The following is a 20,603-nucleotide window of genomic DNA, read 5'->3' as shown; positions in this document are numbered from 1 at the left end:
GTATTGGAATTAAGTATGGTTGATAATTTTAATCTGGCTACGTTAAATTTAAATAAATGTAAACCCACGGGCACGATTTCTTCTGGCTTTACGTAAGTAAAAAGAAAATTAAACGATTATTTTTAACCCGCCCCCAGGTGATATCTTGACCTTGGGAGGTTTGGACCGCGAAAGGACACCGGTCATTAAGTTATCAGCGGTGGTTCACGACCAGGGTTCGCCTCCGAGGTCGCATACCACCTCGGTACAAGTAACTCTAATCGACGTGAACGATAATGCGCCCATTTTCGTGGAACCAAGCGAAGTTTCCGTCATGGTTAAAGAGGAACAACCAGTTGGAACCGAGGTGGTTCAGGCGCAAGCCATGGACAACGACAAAGGGAAAAACGCCCAAATATCGTACGCCATCTTACCAAGTGAGTCTTTTCTTAAGTTCGTCGCGATTGGGGTGCGACTAGCAATTTATTTAACAAGGATTGGTTAGTTAAGACTCTTGAGTAATTTGTCTATACCAGGTTTTATACAAGATTTATTTTTAAAAATAAAATTTTCGTAATCAAAATTATAGGCCTCCCTATTCCGAAATTGAACGTTGGTAATTTTAACGTTCTCTCCCCCCTCCCTCCCTTTCAATAAAAAATGTTAGAGAGGTTTTTAAGGTATAAGCGTCAATTAAGAAAATAAGCGAAGGGTCGAGGCATCCCATATCAATGATATCGTAGTGGTATCCCCAACTTTGTTCTGTCAGAGACTTTTTAACTATTCTTAAATAATTTTTACTATTTTGGTGTTTAATACGATTAGTTTGTCACGGTTTAATTGAAGCTAGACGCGTTTTGAACCATTTTCAAGAATGCTATTAGTCCATAGAACCAACCAAAGCGGTACCAAACACGTCCGCCCACTGTCAAAGCTAACCCCGTGACCTTTTACCTAGGCACTGGCGTCACGATTGAGATAGCTCTATCCTATTTTCTCACGAAAGACCTTTGACCTTCACGGTTAATAGCGTAATGTTACCTTTAGACACGCGGTGTCAAAAGTGTCTAATGCAAACGCGGCTTTAAGTTACACTATCTTAGTTAGTGAAATAACAGATTAAAGACAATTAAAAATATCTGTCCGTTGTGAATCTCTCTACAATGTTATGGTCGAGAAGTAAAACCGAACAAGAAACGGAATTTTCATTTTCTTGCAACGAAGGTCAAAAAACTACCACCTCCCTCCCTCCCCTCACCCGGTCCGTTTTTTTTACTCGCAATCTGGCGAGTTGATCGCGGCGGGAATGAGAAAAAATGCCCCAAATAGTCACGATGTTGAATGGCCGCGCAACCCTCTTTTAGCAAACCTCATTCCCTGGACGGAACGGCCCTTTCTTTCAAGTAAAAAAGAACAAATTTAGTAGTATAGTATGAAGAAGAAAAAAAAATATCAAGAAAACCTTTTTTTACAGACATCGTTCAAATTAAATGAAAATCATTAATTTTAGGGTTAATTTAGAGCCCTACAGCTGCAAAAAACACCCGTGCTTCCCCGTCCTGTTCTCAACTCCCTAGAGCAGTTTGCAATTATGTACTAAGTCATCCCCTATAAGGCTTAACGATGTTCTTGGTATGAATAAGGTCTAAGTAGGCGTTCAACTACCGTAACCAGTACATTGTCCAATGCACCATAGATATTCCTTAACCTTGACGTACCCTTTTCAGCGAACGATACTGATGGATCAGACGGGTCAGCCGTCTTCTTGATCAACAGTATCACCGGCATGATTACCACCAAGAAAATGTTAGACCGCGAACAACAGCAACTCTATACCCTTATAATTCAAGCTAACGATGGCGGAACTCCAACGCTAACGGCCATGTTACGCCTTCAAGTACAAGTACTCGACGTCAACGATAACCAACCCGCCTTCCCGACCTCCAGCCTCTCCTTCCGCTTGAAAGAAGGCGTTCCAATCGGCCATCAAGTTGGAGTGGTACAAGCCATCGACAGGGATAATGGTGATAACGGATACGTGACGTATTCCATCACTGGTGGCAATACTTACGGGCTTTTCGACATTGGACGTACCACGGGGGTTGTATTTACCATAGCGGAAGTTGACTACGAAACGGCGTCTGAACACGTGTTACAAGTTGAGGCTGTGGACAGTAGCGCCACCAATCCTCAGAGTAACGTGGTTAACGTAAAAATCGAAATTGAAGACCTGAATGATTGTACCCCGTCGTTTAAAACGGACCCGGTCATATTCTCAATTTCGGAAAGCATACCGGTTGACTCCGTTGTCTGGAACTTTACGGCGGTGGACCAAGATAGCGGTCCGAATGGGCAGATTATCTATAGAATATCTCAACAATCACCGGCGGAAGCCTTTAGCGTCGAGGAGAAAAGTGGAATCCTTCGGGTCAGCCGACCAGTTGATTACGAGACATTCCCAGAGTATACCATCGTGGTGACCGCCTCGGATCAGGCGCCGGAGGAAGAAGATAGGTTGGAAGCCAGCGTGACGTGTCGCGTCATAATCGAAGATGAGAATGATAACGGACCGGCCTTCAAATCCAGGACGACTATTAACGTCATCGAGGATGAACCCGTTGGTTTTCCATTACTGCACGTCATTGCCGTCGATGAGGATTCCAGGGACAATGGACGCGTGACGTACGTCATTAACAAGGGGAACGAGAAAGGACATTTCGCTTTGGATTACGATTCCGGTCTCTTGTCCATCGCGAGATCGTTGGATCGAGAGGACACCCATCATTACGTTCTCAATATTACCGCCAGTGATCACGGGAAACCAACTCAATCCGCCTACCAGTTGATTCATATTTACGTCGAAGATGTCAACGATAACCCGCCACACTTCGAACAAGCTATTTACAAAGCTAGTTTGTCGGAAGCGGCACAAATTGGAACTTTCGTAACTAAAGTCAGAGCCAATGACAAGGATGTTGGTAAGTCAAAGAAATATTTCATATTGGGGGAGATTAAGTGTCAAATGCGCGGCCATGAAATAAATGTCTTATAATCATTGTTAAGGCGCGAGTGGTAATCTGACTTACGTGATACCGAATGGCGTGGCGGATAATCGCTTTACAATCAGCGCGCGAACTGGCGAGATCCGCACAGCTGGTCCTCTGGATCGCGAGGAGAAATCCTCGTACATCATTACGGTTTACGTCAGGGACGGCGCTTTTCCGGCCCATTACGATACGTCAACGGTTGTAGTGGACCTATTGGACGTGAATGACCACGCCCCGGATTTCGGGGATTCTTGCTATCCACTGCACGTCCCCGAAAATAGCGAATTGGGCATTATTCACACCGTGGTAGCGACTGATCACGACACGGGACCCAATTCCGAAATCACTTACACGATAACAGGTAATATAATCTTGACGAATCAATTAATACGGTTGCCTGTTGTCCGAGAATCAATTTCCAGCCTTAATCGAGTTAATTTTATACGAAATTAGTTTTTAATTCGAGGTTTTGGTTAGTCGGAAACTATTACGGTATTTATACGAAATTGGGCATCAATTTGACGGTGATAATGTATGGGTTTTTATGCTAAGTTGATGAGCTTAAGTGAATTTAGTTTCGGGGGGTAAGTACCACCGTATGTAAATTCAATTACTTTCTACGACTAACTCGCTGTGATTCGAGAGACTTTTAGGTATTAAGAGAAATCTTTCAATCTTTGAGTTTTTATTACGAGTTATATGTTATTTTGGGGATGACACCTGAGAGCTTCCAATTAAAGCATACGTATTTATTCTATGAACCAACCTTTTTCGCCCAATTAGATGGTAACGTTGGAAGCAAATTCAGCATCGACCTTCATACTGGCCACTTGTCGAGTCGCCCATTGGACAGAGAACAATTGGCTCAATACCAACTGACCATAACGGCTCGGGACCTGGGAGACCCGTCCTTAGTTGGCGTCTGCAATATCACCGTGACCGTTTTGGACCAGAATGATAATGACCCCTTCTTCGAGAGAAACGAGTACAGCGTTAGTCTACCCGAGGACACGCCGGTCAACACGACCGTACTTCTGGTACAAGCTCACGACCGAGACGATGGTATCAACAGCAAGATTACTTACTCTCTAAACAACGAAACTCAGTCGTTGTTCAGAATTGATAGCGATACTGGAGCCATAACCACAGCTGGGTAATTATTATTTAAATGTTTAATTACCGTTCCGTTCTTCTAAGTAAATTAGTAATTAAATTAATTAATTAAATCTTACGTACTGGTGTAGTCACTTTGACAGAGAAAAGAGATCGTTTTACATGTTCGAAGTTCGAGCGACTGATGGTGGTCCTTATGACGCTCGCTCGGAGAGAGCTTTAATATCAATTACCATTACTGACGTTAACGACAATAAGCCCGTCTTTGCTCACTACCCTTTCGTGGCGTCCGTTTCCGGTCACGCTCCTCCCGGTACCCAAGTCACCCAACTGTCTGCCGAGGATAGTGATGAAGGGGCAAACTCTGCCGTGTATTTTAGGTAAGCCAACGAAATTTAAATACCTATGCCTAATTTCCTTTAGGAACCATTTTGTTTATAACAAATCGCAATGAGTCAAAATTCAAAATTGTTCCTTTTCATTTATTTCTTTCAGTTTTCCCAACTTTCCATTGGGTTCTAAATTTCACTTGGAACCTTCAACCGGTGTTGTTACGGTTGCCGGAAGTCTATTAGCTGATGTTGGCAAGGTTTTTCATATTGACATCGTGGCCAGAGATAAGGGTGAACCATCGAAATCTTCAACTGGTAATTACATTTATTCCTTCTCTAACTTTTATCAATTCTCCTTCAACAACTCCTTGACAACCTAAGCCTAATTTCTTCGAGTCAATTCCATTTTAAAAATCAGGCGTTCTGGAGATCACGGTGGGCGAAAACATCAACGTCTCCAACCTCCAGTTTGACAACTCAACGTATCAAGTCGAGATCCCCGAACATCCTTTTAATGGCGTGGAAGTATTACAAGTACGAGCCCATAGTCCCGGTAACACTGCCCAAGTCATTACCTACAACTTGGGCGGCGAGAGCGAGGAGAATTTGTTCGACATCAACTCCCAAACGGGAATGATCTTCGTCAAGAACCCTGACAAGTTGGATTACGAAACCTCACCATTGGTCACGATTACGGTGGTGGCCCAAGCTAGAAATTCTCCAAACCCGTCATACGGTTACGCGTCAGTGATTGTGAATGTTCAGGACAAGAACGATAACGCTCCGAGGTTTTCGCAAGAGAAGTACGTCTCTTCCGTGTGGGAAGGTAACAATAAGGGGACATTCGTGACGCAAGTGACCGCCATGGATGATGACCAAGATGGTGTCGGGAATATTTTATATCACGTCATCGAAGGCAATCACGACAACGCCTTCGTTATTGATCCCCCATTTAGCGGTATCGTAAAGACCAACATTGTCCTGGATCGCGAAATTCGAGAGGCGTATACCTTGACCATAATCGCGGTTGATGATGGCACGCCCCAGATGACCGGAACGTGTACCTTGAAGATTTCCATCGTCGATGTCAATGACAACCAACCCGTTTTCCCGCCTCACAGTTACGTCAGTATTAGCGAAGGCGCGGAAGTCGGAACAGTGGTGACGACTATCACCGCCAATGACGTTGACACGAATCCAACCCTAACGTACAGTTTCACTCACGCTGGCAACCCTGGTGGTCACTTTAGCATCGACCGATATAGTGGTCGTATCACTTTAGCTCAACCTTTGGACCACGAAATTCAGGATAATTTCGAACTGCAAATACAAGCCTCTGATTCGGCCCACGTTGCCGAAACTTTATTAACTGTTCACGTGACTGATATTAACGATAATCCTCCGGTATTTAGCCAACAATCGTATCAAGTGACCTTACCGGAGTTGGTAGATCCGGGATACGCGGTGGCCACTGTTAACGCCACTGACAAGGACTCTGACGAAAACGCGGCCATCTTTTATAGCATGAGTATCGCGCCTGTGGACGGTTTTTACATCGATTCGAACACTGGCGTCATCTTTACGAACGCTTCGGTTGAGTACGACCCTAAACGACCAATCATACAACTCGTCGTGACTGCCAGGGATAAGGGCAAACCTTCATTGGCTTCTGTCGCCGCTGTGGGAATTCAAGTTGTGGATGTCAATAATAATCCGCCGAGATTCACGGAGAATAAATACGTGTAAGTACCTCTTTGTTTTACGTTTTAAACCAACCGCGAAGCTACTAGAGTACAGTACTTATAGTTTATAGTATTCCCAATGCATTTTGAACCTGGTAAAACTTTGGTGGTAAAGTTTAGAGGCATGGTTTCTTTGCACTTGTTGACTAACTTATTTTGGGTTTCGCTTATTGGTTCTGGTCTTTCCGCCTTAAATTATGGTTCCTAGAATTCTCCATATCGTGCTTTAGAATACATTCCACTTAGTTTGCGATTCATTTCAATTCCAACTTCACATTTATTTGGTTTTTGCGCAGTACCATTAGAGCTGGTTTTTCCATTATTGGTTCTGGTGTTTCCGCATAAATATTGGTTCCTAGCATTCTCCATATCGTTCTTTAGAATACATTCCACTTAGTTTGCGTTTCATATATTATTTGGATTTCGGTTTGGTTTCTTGGTTTAATCGTGATTCCTATAACCTCGGAGCATGAATTGGTTCGCGTAGTAACACACCGGGCATGTCCTTTACCTTAAAGAAGAATAATCTGACCAATTCGGTTACGTGAATTGTAGCGCCCATCTATCGGAGGACGCGCCTCGTGGCTCAACTGTTATAAAAGTCTCGGCGATGGACCATGACGAATCCCGTCGTAACAATAACATAGACTACTCCATCGTCAGTGGCAATGTTGCTGAGGCATTTATTATAACTGGCGTCACTGGTGAAATAATTCTGATCAAGGAATTAGATCGTGAACAAACCGCTATCTATAACATCACTGTACTCGCGATGGACCGTGGATCACCCACTTTAAACTCCACAACGGAGGTTACTCTGTACGTCGACGATATAAATGACCATCCTCCTTTATTCTCCAAGACATTGTACGAATCTTCAGTCTCCGAGTCGGCCATCGTCGGCGCGACTGTCCTTCAAGTTGCCGCTACAGACATGGATAAAAATCAAAAAGCTAAAATCACTTACGACATCACGTCGGGTAACGGAGAAGGGAGGTTCTCCATCGACACGGAAACTGGTGTTTTAGTCATCGATAAACTTCTGGACTACGAAGAAACGGCCGAGTACAAATTCATAGTGCGAGCCACCGATAACGACCCGCAAAGACCATTGTCCGCTTTGTCCACCGTCGTAGTAAGGGTCGAAGACGAAAACGATAACTCTCCTCACTTTCCCTTACAAATGTACACGGAGTTTGTGGAGGAAAACGCTCCAATTGGAACCACTGTCTTCAACGCGCACGCTATTGACGCTGACCGTGGTATCTATGGTAAAGTTAATTATTCCTTAACGGAAGGCGAAGGCACGGATAAGTTCCGAATTGATACGGAAACTGGTATGGTGACCACGGCGGTGGTCTTCGATTACGAGTCAAAAGCTCGCTACTTCTTCACTCTAATGGCTGTCGATCTTGGTAACAAGTACGCGACGGTACAAGTTCAAGTGGATATAGAAGGTCGCGACGAGTACCCGCCAGAGTTTACCAGAAATAACTACCATTTTGTGGTACCGGCTGACGCTCCTGTCGGTATGGTCGCGGGTAAGGTTCAAGCTTTAGATAAAGACGAGGGACCCGATGGTCGAGTCTTGTACCATTTGAAGAACAACGAGGTTGGCTTCGGTATCAACGCGACAACCGGCGCCATCGTGGTGACCAGTCCCTTAAAAAAGGAGTACAGTAAACGGCGCAAGAAACGCGAGACTCAAGACGTGAATTTGTACGTTATTGCCAGTAGCGGACGTCCTACGTCACTTACCAGTATGTCCGTTGTGGGGATTACCGTTGATTATAACCTGAACGCCTCGATAATAAATAGCATTCCGGACGAGAAACTATCCGCGAGTCTACCCGCTTGGGGATTAGGCTTAATGATTACTCTGGCTATATTGGCGATCGTACTATTAAGTCTGGTGTTCTTGTTGCGTTTGAGGACGAAACGTAACGCCAAACCTCCGGTGATCCAAGGTTTTGATAATTCATTCGATACCATCGATATAAGACACCCGCCATCCAGCTCCGGTAGTTTATCGCAATTTCCGCCTCATTATAACGACATAAGTCAATTTGATCCGACCGAAAGTACTCGCAATATGAACGGGGCCACTTCGGAAGTGTCGGACCAATCGCATTCGGCTTCTAGCGGTCGCGGTTCCGCCGAAGACGGTGAGGATGTGGAAGATGAAGAAATTCGTATGATCAACGAAGGTCCTTTACTGCAGCAACAAAAGTTGCACAGTTTAGGCCTAACGGAGCAAGATATCCACCACGATGACGATGACCTGTCGGATATTTCGGTACAAAACACGCAAGAGTATTTGGCGCGATTGGGTATTAATCCTAACACGCAGATCGAGGCACCGCGTAAGCAGACGGACTTCCGGAAACATCCGTGCGCGCAGAGTGTCGAGAGCATGCGAATGTTTGACGAAGAAGGCGGAGGGGAAGGTGACGGGATGGACATTAGTAACCTCATTTATTCTAAACTGGACGAAGTAGGTGACGAAGACAATGACGCCATTATGGATGGTACGCGCGCCTTCGGTTTCGGCGAGGAAGGCGAACCGAGCATGACCGGTTCCTTAAGTTCCATAGTGCATAGCGAGGAAGAACTTACCGGTAGTTACAACTGGGATTACCTATTGGACTGGGGTCCTCAGTACCAACCCCTAGCTCACGTTTTCGCCGAAATCGCGCGCCTTAAAGACGATAGTTTACCTTCGACGTACATAGCGGGGCCGTTGAAAAAAATGTTGAATCCTCAAGTAAAGACGTTACCTCCCCCGCTAATTACCAACGTGGCACCCAGGTCAATCGCGCCCGTCGCCTTGAGCTCGGGTCACCCTAGTCAAGTACCATCCTTGCCTTCACTACCCCGGTCACCCATAAGCCACGATAGTACTTTTTCATCGCCGGCCATGTCGCCCAGTTTCACCCCATCTTTATCCCCTCTGGCTACCAGGTCACCCTCAATTTCGCCTATGGTGACCCCCGGTAGTGGTCTACTCGGACCCGGCGCCGTTTTAGGAACTCCTCATCACGGAAGACCTCAAAGAGGTAACGTTCACGCGGCGGCCGGAAGTTCCGGATCCGAAACGGAACTTCACATTTAGGACTCGATAAATACTTGCAAAATACTCCCTCAACTCAACGAAAACAATTAATAAAAAATGGTAATTTATTTAATGAACCTCGACGCAATTTTTTGTGACGGTAATTAAGTAACTTTTGCCGTTATAAAGAAAACATTTTCTCGTCGCCAAATTTAATTAGTCCATGTTTTTTTAGCCCGTTATTTTTAAATACGTGTAAATAATTGTAATTTAGACTCGCCATTTTTACGCGTTACCGTGTTTTTCCTCTTAATTGATTTCAATTATTTTTAAACTGACCATACACCACAAAACACATAGGGGCCAAAGAAGTAAGTCAACAAAATGTATTTTTGTACCGTTTTACACTAATTTACAACATCGCATGAAAACCATTGGTTTTATTTTTTTATGATTAAATTTGGCCAAAAAAAATTATTCCGAAAATCAAAAGCGTCATTTCGCCAAGTGATTATCGTTCCTATAACGAAATGTTAATTATAATTAAACTAATTACGAACGAAGGCAATTTCATTTTTAATTTCGTATTACGTACGATTCGTTAATACCGTAAAGAAAAAAACAACCACCACTTTATCAATTTGCTCATCGGTTAATTAAAATAAATTAATTTAATTCGAATCGATCAATGAATAATTAATTAATTCAACGTACTACGTTTTCGTTTATATTAATTAATTAATAGTAGTCGGGGGGCGCGTAAAATGGTTCAATTTTGTAATATACAACCAGCCAGTATTTGTTGGGGGTTAAAAATTACCACTCTTTGATTGATTGATTGATTGATTAAAGTAAGAACAAAAATGTAAATAAAAACAATAAAATTTTATACCAGTTTATTGATTGGGGTTCATTTTGTGTCGCAATGTATATATATATATATATGAATCTGACGAACCATGTCTTGGGCGTGTTACAACAACTACTTCAAAAAAATCGAAATGAGCGTTTTTGGCGCTAAACTTTATCCGTAATCGATGTGGTAGACAAACACTTTGCTGTGTTTAAATGTTTGCACCATTTTTGAGTCGGATTGCGCTTGACGTCTTGATTTTCAAGATTTAAACACTCTTGCAGCGTCGTTGTAACCCGAGTAAGCTCCTTGCGTTGTTGTAATAATGTTTATAAATAATTTAGTTTCAGACTTTTAGTAAAGAAAAGGATCATGAATGCGTCAACTTTAAAAATCTGCCTCATTAACGTAATATAAGCATTTTCCGTACGCAGGGTTCATACAAACCTGGAAAACTCAGGGAAGTATATTGGGAAAAGCCTGGAAATCTCAGGGAAATTTGTTTTTCAAAAGTTGTATGAACCCTGAGTAGGTGATTACGGAAATTTATTAATTTTAATTACTAAATTTTACCGCGTAGCATCCGCCATGGTCGAATATTAACTGCTCGAGTGATGGGGAACCAATCACCAAATCGGGAATGGTCTTTCATTTCTTTAATTTTTTCTTATCTTTCTATAATACAAGGTTTGTTTTTCCGAGGTCCAAGCCCAACGATAGACCTTTATCTTGAGGGTTTGACTATTTTAGTTACGAATTTAAGTGCGTGGACTTGGTCGCGAGCTACCGGTCAACAAATGGTTCCTGGACAGGAACAATCGGAAGGCTGGGCAGAGAAGAATGCCAAATGTTGCTGGCCCCCTACGCTAAATTATACGACAGAGTTAAGGATTTGACTTTTTCGGCTGATATCTTTTATGGACCCGTTCTAATTCTTTCGGGAGAACCATCTTTCGATGTCCGTAGCGCCGCTGAACAGTTTTTCACGACTAACCCAATGGTACAAGTACTTACGAATACCCCCAATTCTTTCAGCTCCAAAAGCCCGGGAAGTTCCATTTTAAAATTATTCAATGGGATATTTTTAAGGTTTTCATTATGATTATAATCTGCTTGATTATTCTAACAATTTTCGTTACAATATTCGAGAAAACTCGGAGAAACGTTTCAAAGAATCACGTGACATTCCGGCGTTACTTTAATGGATTCTTAACCGATACCCTGACGTTATTCAATAGTAAGAAAGCCTATTTTTTAGCCTAAAAATTATTATAACATTTCGCTATTCAGATCCGAATGATATATTACGTCTTTTCAAATCAAATAAATCGATGTTATTGTTGGTTCTTTGGAGATTCGGGTTTTTTCTAGCGAAACTGCGTTTGAGCGCTACGGTCAATGCCGAATTAAGCACTTCTAGAAGCAGTTTTATCGATACGTATCGAGATGTATTAGATCAACCGAATATCCAGCCGTTGTTGTACAAAAACACCAAGTTCCAGGCGTATTTTAGTGTAAGCAATCAAATCCGCTGTAAAATTAATTAAGAACTGCATTGTTCTCCTTAATTGACTCGCTTAGAGCGCTGACGACGATGAGGAAATTGAAATATGGCATCAAGTTTTAAGAACTAAAGGTTTAATTAACTCGAAAGACCTTAAAGAATATCGATTAAAAATCATGACTGGAAAAAGCGTTCTAATTTCACGACGCGATGACATCATGGATGCCTTACCGAAATTATGTCGTGGTATTAAACCCGAACCTCTTTTCTACCTCGGCAAGGAAGTCAGGACTACAATGTCAGACGCCTTTATCGTCTCGCGAAAGTTTCCCCCAAAATTGTTGGAGAATTTGAACGTTGTGTAAGTTACAGTTTATACTACTGTTGAATGATCCACAGTCTGATTTCGGGGATTTAATTGTAGGATACGACGCTACGTCGAAATGGCTCACGTTCAACATTTGATCGCTAAACGTTTCTTAGAGTATTCTTTTTGTTTATGGAAGCCAACTGACGCCAATAATACTTTAGAGAAGAATAAGAATGCCAATTTTTTAATGTATCTTTGGTTCAGCGCCGTTTTCGTATCCGTGTTAGCTTTTATCCTTGAAACGCTCTCGCTTCGATTTAAAGGATTTCGTAGAATTGTCGCAATGTCAATATTTGTAGCGTTTTCGGTGGTTGCCATAGTTTTATGGTGCCAGTTATCACCGGCTTGAAATCATCGATTTCAATTTTAGCTAAGTCGTGATCGTGTTGCTTAATAACATTGTCATCGCCAGACAAGAAATAGAATTTAAAGGCTATTTTAACTCAGGGACTTTTGTATTTCTAAAGAGGACCGACAAAGTAATAACTTGTGGCGAGTAGAAAAAAACCTACTACAAAAAAACCTCAAATGATCTTCATATACTACAATCCTAACAATATCCCCTTGCTGATGACGTGCTATTTTTTATCGACAAACACCCTGTTTACTTGACCCCTATATAAGATTCGTAAGGTCCATGAATCCATGATATTAACTTTTGTAATGGTTAGCTCCTTGCTATGACCAATACTTCGTATTGAACGCTGTCAGAATCAGTAGGCGGATTGACTCTAAGGGGCTCAGATACTATGTACGGATCGTTTTTTTCTTATCAGCGATCTTAGCGCCTAACGATTGTACACCGCTTTACTTTCAATTCAAGTATAAAAGTACACAATATTGACTTTAGTACACGCACCAACTATTAAACCGATAACGGTCTTTCGTTTAAACAAAAGAAAACCTTGAAACTGTCGCGAAATTGGTTGGCCCGTGGGGGTTTTTTTCCTTCTAAAAAATATTGTGTCTTGGACTTCACTAGGAAAGGTTTGAAAATCAATCATCGTAGAATGAATTCCACGATAATTAGCGATAAATTCGTGTTTTGTCTCATCCACGTAAGTGATATCTCCTTTCACCAATAATAAGAATCTTAGATCTCCAACGAAGAACTCATTCGGGTACCTAAGAACCTTATGTACTTCACGTTCTTTCTACCCTTTCAAATTGAAATTTCCTAAACTCTAGTCCACTCTTTCCAGTATCCTCCTTGGTCAATTTTAACCAAATCTAAGAATGGTATTGACGAACGAAATGGAATTATGTTTGAATTCCTATCTCACTTAACCAGCTCCTGGAATATCAGGTACACTCTGAGTGGTCCCTTTTGCAGCTAGCTAACTAAGCATTTACGATCAATCAAATATTGACGCTAACCTAACCTTACCAGCTATAGTTTGAAACCAATTGAAATGGTCGGTAGTAAAAGGCTAGGTAATGGAACGTGGAATGGTTCACTCGGTCGAGTTCAAAGTGGCGAATGCGATACCATGCTCGTTCCGTTCACCGTATTGTACGAACGACAAAAAACATTCGCGTATTCCGCCGAAATGAATTCCGGTCCGGTTTTAATGGTATCCGGAGAACCAATCCCGGATGTCCGAAATGCGGTTGAACATTTTTTCACGGCAAATCCATTGGTACCGTTAAAGATTCTGACAGCTAAATCTTGACAGCTGCGGAAATTCATCACCTGAAATACAATATAATACTTGATTTTTGCAGATATTCGTTTTGATTTTGTTATCGGTTGTTATCTTAAGCCTAGTTACAACGTTTTTGGAAAGTCGTGCCCCCGAAGTGGTGACATTCGGACAATATTTGAATCAACTATTTTCCGACATGTTTTTATTTTTGCGAAGTAACTACTAATTACGGCAATGGAGATAATTAATTTTAATCTTATTTATTTTAAAGATCCAAATGAATTTCTACGCATTTATAAGTCACTTGTCTCAATTACTCTGCTTATGACGTGGAGATTATGTTTCGTGGTTATCAAAATTGGATTGGGTGCCAGTATCAAAGCCGAATTAACCATTTCTAAGACGCAACTTCTGGACACCTACCAGGACCTGATTGACCAGCCTGACGTCCAACCGCTTCTGTACAAAGATACGGGATTGGAAGCTCATTTTAGGGTTAACTAAATAACCTTTTAAATAAGCTTATTTTACTCCCTGATGGGAATATCCATCCACAGACTAATATCTTTACAGGACACCCGAAATTATATGGAAAAATTAATCTGGAATCGCGTTGTAAAAACAAATGGATTGATAAAGACCTCGCAGTTGAAAGAAAAACATGGCGCTATCTTATCTAGAAAAAGTGTTGGGCTTTTACGTATTGACGATTTAGTTCCTGCCTTGCCAACTCTATGCCGTCAAGACGCGTCCAGGATAATTGCACGATTGTACGTTAGTCGTAAACCGTCCACTTGGTTTAATGACGCCTTAATATTGTCCGATCGTTTGGCAAAATTCAAATTGGAAGCCATAAACTTAGCGTACGTACTTGATCACTAATACTAACCATGATTTGCAACTGCAACCAAAAGCAAATAGAATAAACTTAAAGTGAGGATGGATATAGTGTATGAGAGAGAGAGTTAGAGAGAGAGAGAGTTAGAGTTAGAGTTAGAGTTAGAGTTAGAGTTAGAGAGAGAGAGAGAGAGAGAGAGAGAGAGAGAGAGAGAGAGAGAGAGAAACTCGGAGGGCGTCGTAAACGTTTTTCGACCTGAGTACAACACTTATTCTATTTGCCATTGCTATAATGATACTTTACATAAAATTTGCCTAAACTTTAGTGTCCGACGTTTCTACGAACAAGGTTATACAAACAAATATTTTCAAAATCAATTCGCGAGGTTCCCATTTTGTTTTTGGAAGGATACTACCAATGGAAACAACGTAGATTTCGATTCTAACATTTTAGAGCAACAAAACTACGTCACGGCATTACGATATTTCATGTTGGGAGGCCTAAGCATCTCGGCCTTAACACTACTCTTGGAATTCTTCGTTTTTAAAACTTTCCATTCAAAGGAAACTTTGGAGGTCTAAATGAAAACAAAACCACCCACTTAATTTTCGTTCTAAATTTCGTATAGAAAGTTAAAAAGTTTATAAAAACATTCCGAAATTCTAATTTATTTTCAAAAATCAGAAGGTTTTCTTTCTTATCTCGTTATAAATCGTTAAAAACGTTTGGGGGGAAACGTATACGCGATAACGGAATGACTTTACAGTGCTATCAAAGCCTACTCGACCTAATCCGCATCATTTTAACCTGTTACCTGTTGTATAATCAAGGATTTGTTTTGACTTAAAAAAATTACCGCTAATTTCGCCATTAACAGGAACCGCAAATTACAATTAGAGATGAAATCGAATTGGTTTTTTTAGATTCTATAAAAACATTCATTAAGGCTAAAAGGTGTTTATTTTTATACAAAAAGTTACAAAGAAACATGACTTTCCCGGTAGCGTATAATAATGATAATAATGCTCGTAAGGTGAAATGATTAACGACATATTTTTTTTCCTGTTGTGACTGTTTTCAATGTCGTGCGCTGCGTTGATTGTTTTTATGTGTAGGCTGCCTTATTTGACATTGAAGTATGCAAAATTTTCACATATTTATCGGGTTATACCTCGGCAAGGTTACTTGTTACTGAGTTGTAATATATTATTTTACAAAAAGTGGTAGTAAAATAATTTTAATCGTAGTTGTAGTTGATATCAATTTCCTAAGAATGTATTTGATATTTCCTTTTACCATAAATTGTTTTCAATGACTTAGGTTTTGTAAAAAATGCCCTCAAGAAACAAATAGGCCTAAGTATTTAATTATTTTTTTTTACCTTGTATTATACTTAATGGAAATACCTCGGCTCCTAGGCCTAGGTGAATCTAAATGAATGACGATTTATAATTGTTACTTTTATACTACCTACAGGGTTCATACAAACCTGGAAAACCTGAAAAAATCAGGGAAATAAATAGTTCACAAAAATCTCAGGGAAATTTAGAATTTTTACTAAAAATCCGGGAAATCTGCGTCAAACAGGGGCCGAGTTAAGCAAAATGTTCATAGGATTAACATTACACTCAACTTTGGAGGTTCATAACTCTGGTTTTACTAGAGATACGGGGATGTCCTTTGAGTATGTTATAGTCCAATTTGTCCCCCATCCTTGGTTAACATTTGCTCCATTGGATACTCCTTATACGGGATAACCTGGAAATCTCAGGGAATTTTTTTTTTTCAAAAGTTGTATGAACCCTGTTACTACCACTTTAATAATATTGTCTTCTATATCTTAGTTACCTCCCCTTATCCCCTTGTAGGAATAATTTCGCTTCTTACTAAATGGTTATCGAAAATCCTCCGCCAATGTCTTTAGCAAAGGATCAAGGTCTCTCTTAAAAGAAAGTTATAAATACAGATTGGCCCGCGGAATTTTTCCCCACAGGTTTGCGAGCTGAGGACGAGTTTGGGTTCCTCGGTTTTTTGGGTATACCGCGACGGAATAAAATGTATCGTTATCAGCGAGTTCTGGTTCTTATTTCGTTGGTATTTCAATCGATTCGATTTTGTACCGGCGCTATTGTGAACGAAAACTCGCCAGTGGTCCAGATAGAAAACGGATTAATTCGCGGTGTTTGGGAAAAATCCATTTTCGGGAAACCATTACAAAGTTTTTACGGTATACCCTACGCCACGCCTCCCTTGGATAAGTTACGGTACAAACCGCCGGTACCTCACGCTAATTGGGATGGTATTTTAGACGCCACCGAACAGAAACCCGGTTGTTTCCAGAAGAAGTTCCCGTTCGGAGCGCGCGACCCTTATTTGTCAATGTTTTTCCCAGCCATGAAACCTACCGAGGATTGTTTGCGAATTAATGTATTCGTTCCCGAAGTAAGTAATTGCGTTTTTTATCATTTTTTTGTTGAGGATTTTTAGCTCCCATTTCAAAGCTATGATTTCTGGTAAACTCAGGGTTTGTACGAAACCTGGATAAGTCAGGGATTTGGAAAATTAGGGAAAAAGTCGGGGTTAAGTCGGGGATTTAAAGTTTCTACCTAAAAAAGTCAGAGATAGGTCAAGGATTTCGTTTGGTATATCAATGCTAAATATGGGCCAGGATGTGATGAAGTAGATTCTGGTAACCACTTAAAATGGTCGGGGATATTGGAAAATTTTGGTCAGGGATAACCTGGAAATGTCAGGGATTTACAATATAAAAATTTAGTCCGAACCCAGAAACTGTAACGTGGATTTCCGTAAAGAAATATAGCTCCTCAAAATTAGGCTAATTTTTTCGAAACTAATTTGTAGAACATCACTGAAAAAGCATCAGTCTTCGTTTGGATATACGGTGGTGGTTTTGGCAGAGGAAGCGCGGACACTCCAATCTACAAACCTTCAACCCTAGCCACCGAACAAAACCTGATTGTCGTCACCTTCAACTACCGTGTCGCGGCATTCGGCTTCCTTTACCTAGACCACCCCGAATCTCCCGGAAACATGGGACTGATGGACCAAGTCATGGCTTTAAAATGGGTCAAGAAAAACATCGCTAATTTCGGCGGCGATCCCGAGTCCATTACCATATCGGGTCAGAGCGCGGGTTCGGCCAGTGTTGGCTACCATCTTATCCTTCCCGAGAGTCGAGGACTTTTTAATCGCGCCATTATGCAAAGCGGAGCGCCACACGCCAGTTTCGCGATGGAGAGGCGGTCGGTTATGTTCGACGCGGCGGCCGAACTGGCCAGTAATGTCGGTTGCCCCAATGACCCCAAGAAGGTTAGGGATATGATCAGTTGTCTTCGGAAGAAGGATCCTCACGATCTGATTGAAAACGAACCGCAGTTGGGTTACGATCACGTTTATATATACCGGCCTGTTGTAGATGGCAAATTCATCACGGACCATCCTTTGAGGTTACTGGAGAAAGTTAACCAGACTCAAGAGGCGGATGTACTTATCGGAACTGTTAAAGACGAGTCATCCATGTTCCTAATCTCCTTTTACCCGTTAGTATTTCAATTTCGGTCCGGAATGAAAACGAGTATAGATGACTATTACGAAATCGCCGCGGAGTTCTTCGGAATGTCGGGCGTGAGTGCCGAGGTGGCCAGAGCACTATACGAAGCTCCGTCCTCAAAGAATGACCCTTTTAGTGCCAGGGACATTACTCTCAGCATATGTAGCGACAGTAGTTTCGATTGCCCATTATCGGACGTTGAGGAAATTTACGTTTCTCGAGGACGCAAGGTCTTCAAGTACTTCTTCACTCATAGACAGCGCGGGTTGAAGTTGCCTGACTGGATGGGAGTACATCACGGACACGAAATGATTTACATCTTCGGCAAAACCTTAGACCCGGAGTATTCTTGTACGGAGGAAGAAAGGACCTTCACGGAAAGGGTCATGAACTACTGGGGAAATTTCGCCAAAACAGGGTAAACCTCACGTTATCTTAAATTAGTCCAAATCGGGCCTAACCATTAACTTTCTAGCGATCCCAATGACGTCAACACGGATATCGTGTGGCCGCGGTTCACGATGGAGCATCAAGAGTATTTAGTTTTGGCGCCGGGAAGCTCGGCTGTTGGACATTTTCTAAAAGCGAAAAAATGCAATTTTTGGAAAAATATTATTCCAAAATTAATTAAAATTCAACAACCTAAGGAGGGGGTTAATGTCGTAGCGGATTTTTCAAGGGCAGATTTTTAAAGCATAAATAGTAAAATATGCGACCATAATTCAAAAAAAACCAAGAATTCAAGGCCCCGAGAAATTCGTAGGCGACTGTGCCGAGCGCCTTAATGTACTCATACAATATTTATATAAACAAAATCACCCGGCATTTCTTACAATCACGTGGTACAATGAACATGGGGAACCTTTATAAAAACCTTTATCCCTCTAGGCCTATTTGGTAAGTATTGAATTGGCATTCGATAAAATTGTTACGGCATTATTATAACCTTGATAGAAAAGATAGTTAAAATATACTAAAACATTTTAACTTATCATTAGAAAAACAAACGGGTTTTTCTATTAATATTTGTCAACTTTTACGACCGTGTCCAGCCGCGAGTGGTGTCTGTTAATCTGTTAATTTATGACTTTGTTATGTATGGAGTTGTATAACTTCAATACGATTCATTACTCTTAGCCGGAAGTACGTATCTTGAAGTGAATGAACATCGTGGCTTTTTATCACACTTCTAGTTGCGTATGTCTGGTGTTTGATAACCATCATTAAGAATTATAATATTAAAATATTATTATTTAAATTTATTTTTGGTTTAAAGATTATGACGTATTGTTTTCACGCATTTTCAGCGGGAAAAACCAATAAAATTGGCTGCTGACTATGAAATAGTAAAAACTGTTTTTAAGCTCCGAAGAGGATATGCTTGTATCGAAAATCGAAATTAGCATCATCTTCATTTCCTCTAAGTCATAAGTAAAATATCGCACAAGTAAGTTTGTATCTTACAATGACAAATGTCCTCGTGACCTTGTCTATAAGAGAAACTTTTCATAACTTTGTTACAACATTCCAAAATACCACAGAAACGTTTCCGTCTATTTATTTTTATTTAATTTATAAAAAAATTATCAACATTTTGTCATTTAAATAAGTTGAATTTGGGACAATTTAATTTAACATAATCCCAAGGTCACAAATTACGTTCTATGGTTCTTTAAATTCTTCTTTAATTTTCACTTTAGTTTCCCCTTACATTGAACATCTTTAACTTTCGCTTTCACCAAATTCCTTCTTCATATTAATTCTTCAACTTGATTAAATTTAAAAACCAAACGAGCTACTACTGATTCGTCAATTCGCGTCATGAGGTCTCTGTTGCAACCTTTAAATTCGCGCCTAAACTCTAATAGATAACGCCAATTTCCATAGAAGAACTGGTTTAAGTTGTAAGACACAAACCAACTTACGAAAGTGTATCAAACCCGTCGACTGGCGCCATTATTTCAACCGTGTTTGAGTAAAACTACTTTTGTATCTATGACGTGTAACATTATGGATTAGTTCGCCTTTACTTTCGCCTCACTGTCAAGCGCGAGCGAACACGAGTAATCCAAATGAATTTTTATAGGGAAAATCATTTAGTTCCAAATTTTCTAACCTTGCCAGTTTGTAATTAGTGTTATTACCAACTGCAAATTACGGTTCTAGAATAGTTGCTAATGGACCTTGGTTTAAAAAAAGAGTGAAGAGACCAGCTACCATCGCCAACACATCATAAGTTAATATAATCTTTCGAAAAAAAGTTTATAGGAACTAGTAAGTTACGGAGTGATTTCATACGTAGTATTGTCTCACGTGATGTGTTTCCGAGTACGGAATTTGATGGTGAGCCAATGAATAGGTGTAAAAACCAAGGAGTTATATGGCCACTAAACTTGCCAACACGTAAACAATGTAGTATTACCGCAACGTAAAGTGGCATACTTATTCTTGATACCTTATGCTAAGTAATGCTCCGGTATTTGATTTAAAACAACCCTTTAATACTTATTTATCATTAAGTAACTATTGGGTAAAGATGAGGCATTCTCCAATTTT

General features: G+C 40.8%; 4 protein-coding genes across 6 annotated transcripts in view; all 4 read left to right on the top strand.

Moving 5' to 3' along the window:
• The window catches only part of ds (dachsous cadherin-related 1), a 124,354-nt gene extending 114,189 nt beyond the window's left edge, over positions 1 to 10,165 (top strand). For both annotated transcript variants that reach the window (XM_089846586.1, XM_089846585.1), the window contains exons 7-14: positions 138 to 416; positions 1,707 to 2,957; positions 3,043 to 3,387; positions 3,810 to 4,179; positions 4,271 to 4,519; positions 4,635 to 4,786; positions 4,890 to 6,213; positions 6,769 to 10,165. In XM_089846586.1, coding sequence (XP_089702712.1) covers positions 138 to 416; positions 1,707 to 2,957; positions 3,043 to 3,387; positions 3,810 to 4,179; positions 4,271 to 4,519; positions 4,635 to 4,786; positions 4,890 to 6,213; positions 6,769 to 9,325 — 6,527 coding nt within the window. In that variant the 3' untranslated portion in view covers positions 9,326 to 10,165. The remainder of the gene's footprint in view (positions 1 to 137; positions 417 to 1,706; positions 2,958 to 3,042; positions 3,388 to 3,809; positions 4,180 to 4,270; positions 4,520 to 4,634; positions 4,787 to 4,889; positions 6,214 to 6,768) is intronic.
• Positions 10,166 to 10,721: 556 nt separating this feature from the next.
• Positions 10,722 to 12,387, top strand: LOC149654882 (uncharacterized). 2 transcript variants are annotated; one of them, XM_089845234.1, is made up of 5 exons: positions 10,722 to 10,805; positions 10,869 to 11,118; positions 11,208 to 11,632; positions 11,700 to 11,983; positions 12,047 to 12,387. In XM_089845234.1, exons 3-5 carry the CDS (start codon positions 11,450 to 11,452, stop codon positions 12,339 to 12,341), a joined length of 762 nt encoding a protein of 253 aa, XP_089701360.1. In that variant the 5' UTR covers positions 10,722 to 10,805; positions 10,869 to 11,118; positions 11,208 to 11,449; the 3' UTR covers positions 12,342 to 12,387. The 2 variants fall into 2 exon arrangements, with proteins under 2 accessions (XP_089701360.1, XP_089701361.1); XM_089845235.1 differs by having other exon boundaries at positions 10,869 to 11,632.
• A 1,485-nt stretch (positions 12,388 to 13,872) lies between these two features.
• On the top strand, positions 13,873 to 14,605 carry LOC149654881 (uncharacterized). The gene is made up of 2 exons (XM_089846579.1): positions 13,873 to 14,133; positions 14,212 to 14,605. The coding sequence occupies exons 1-2, from the start codon at positions 13,873 to 13,875 to the stop codon at positions 14,518 to 14,520; spliced, it is 570 nt and encodes a 189-aa protein (XP_089702705.1). The 3' UTR covers positions 14,521 to 14,605.
• On the top strand, positions 14,360 to 19,202 carry LOC149654880 (acetylcholinesterase-like). The gene is made up of 4 exons (XM_089845297.1): positions 14,360 to 14,501; positions 14,802 to 16,930; positions 17,339 to 18,465; positions 18,523 to 19,202. Exons 2-4 carry the CDS (start codon positions 16,532 to 16,534, stop codon positions 18,737 to 18,739), a joined length of 1,743 nt encoding a protein of 580 aa, XP_089701423.1. The 5' UTR covers positions 14,360 to 14,501; positions 14,802 to 16,531; the 3' UTR covers positions 18,740 to 19,202.
• The last annotated feature ends 1,401 nt before the right edge of the window (positions 19,203 to 20,603 follow it).

The sequence above is a fragment of the Phalangium opilio genome, unplaced genomic scaffold (genome assembly GCF_054372755.1).
Source record: "Phalangium opilio isolate 3A_F unplaced genomic scaffold, DU_Popi_V2 ptg000079l_1, whole genome shotgun sequence".
Lineage (NCBI taxonomy): Eukaryota > Metazoa > Arthropoda > Arachnida > Opiliones > Phalangiidae > Phalangium > Phalangium opilio.
This window is presented reverse-complemented; position numbering and strand designations above follow the sequence as displayed.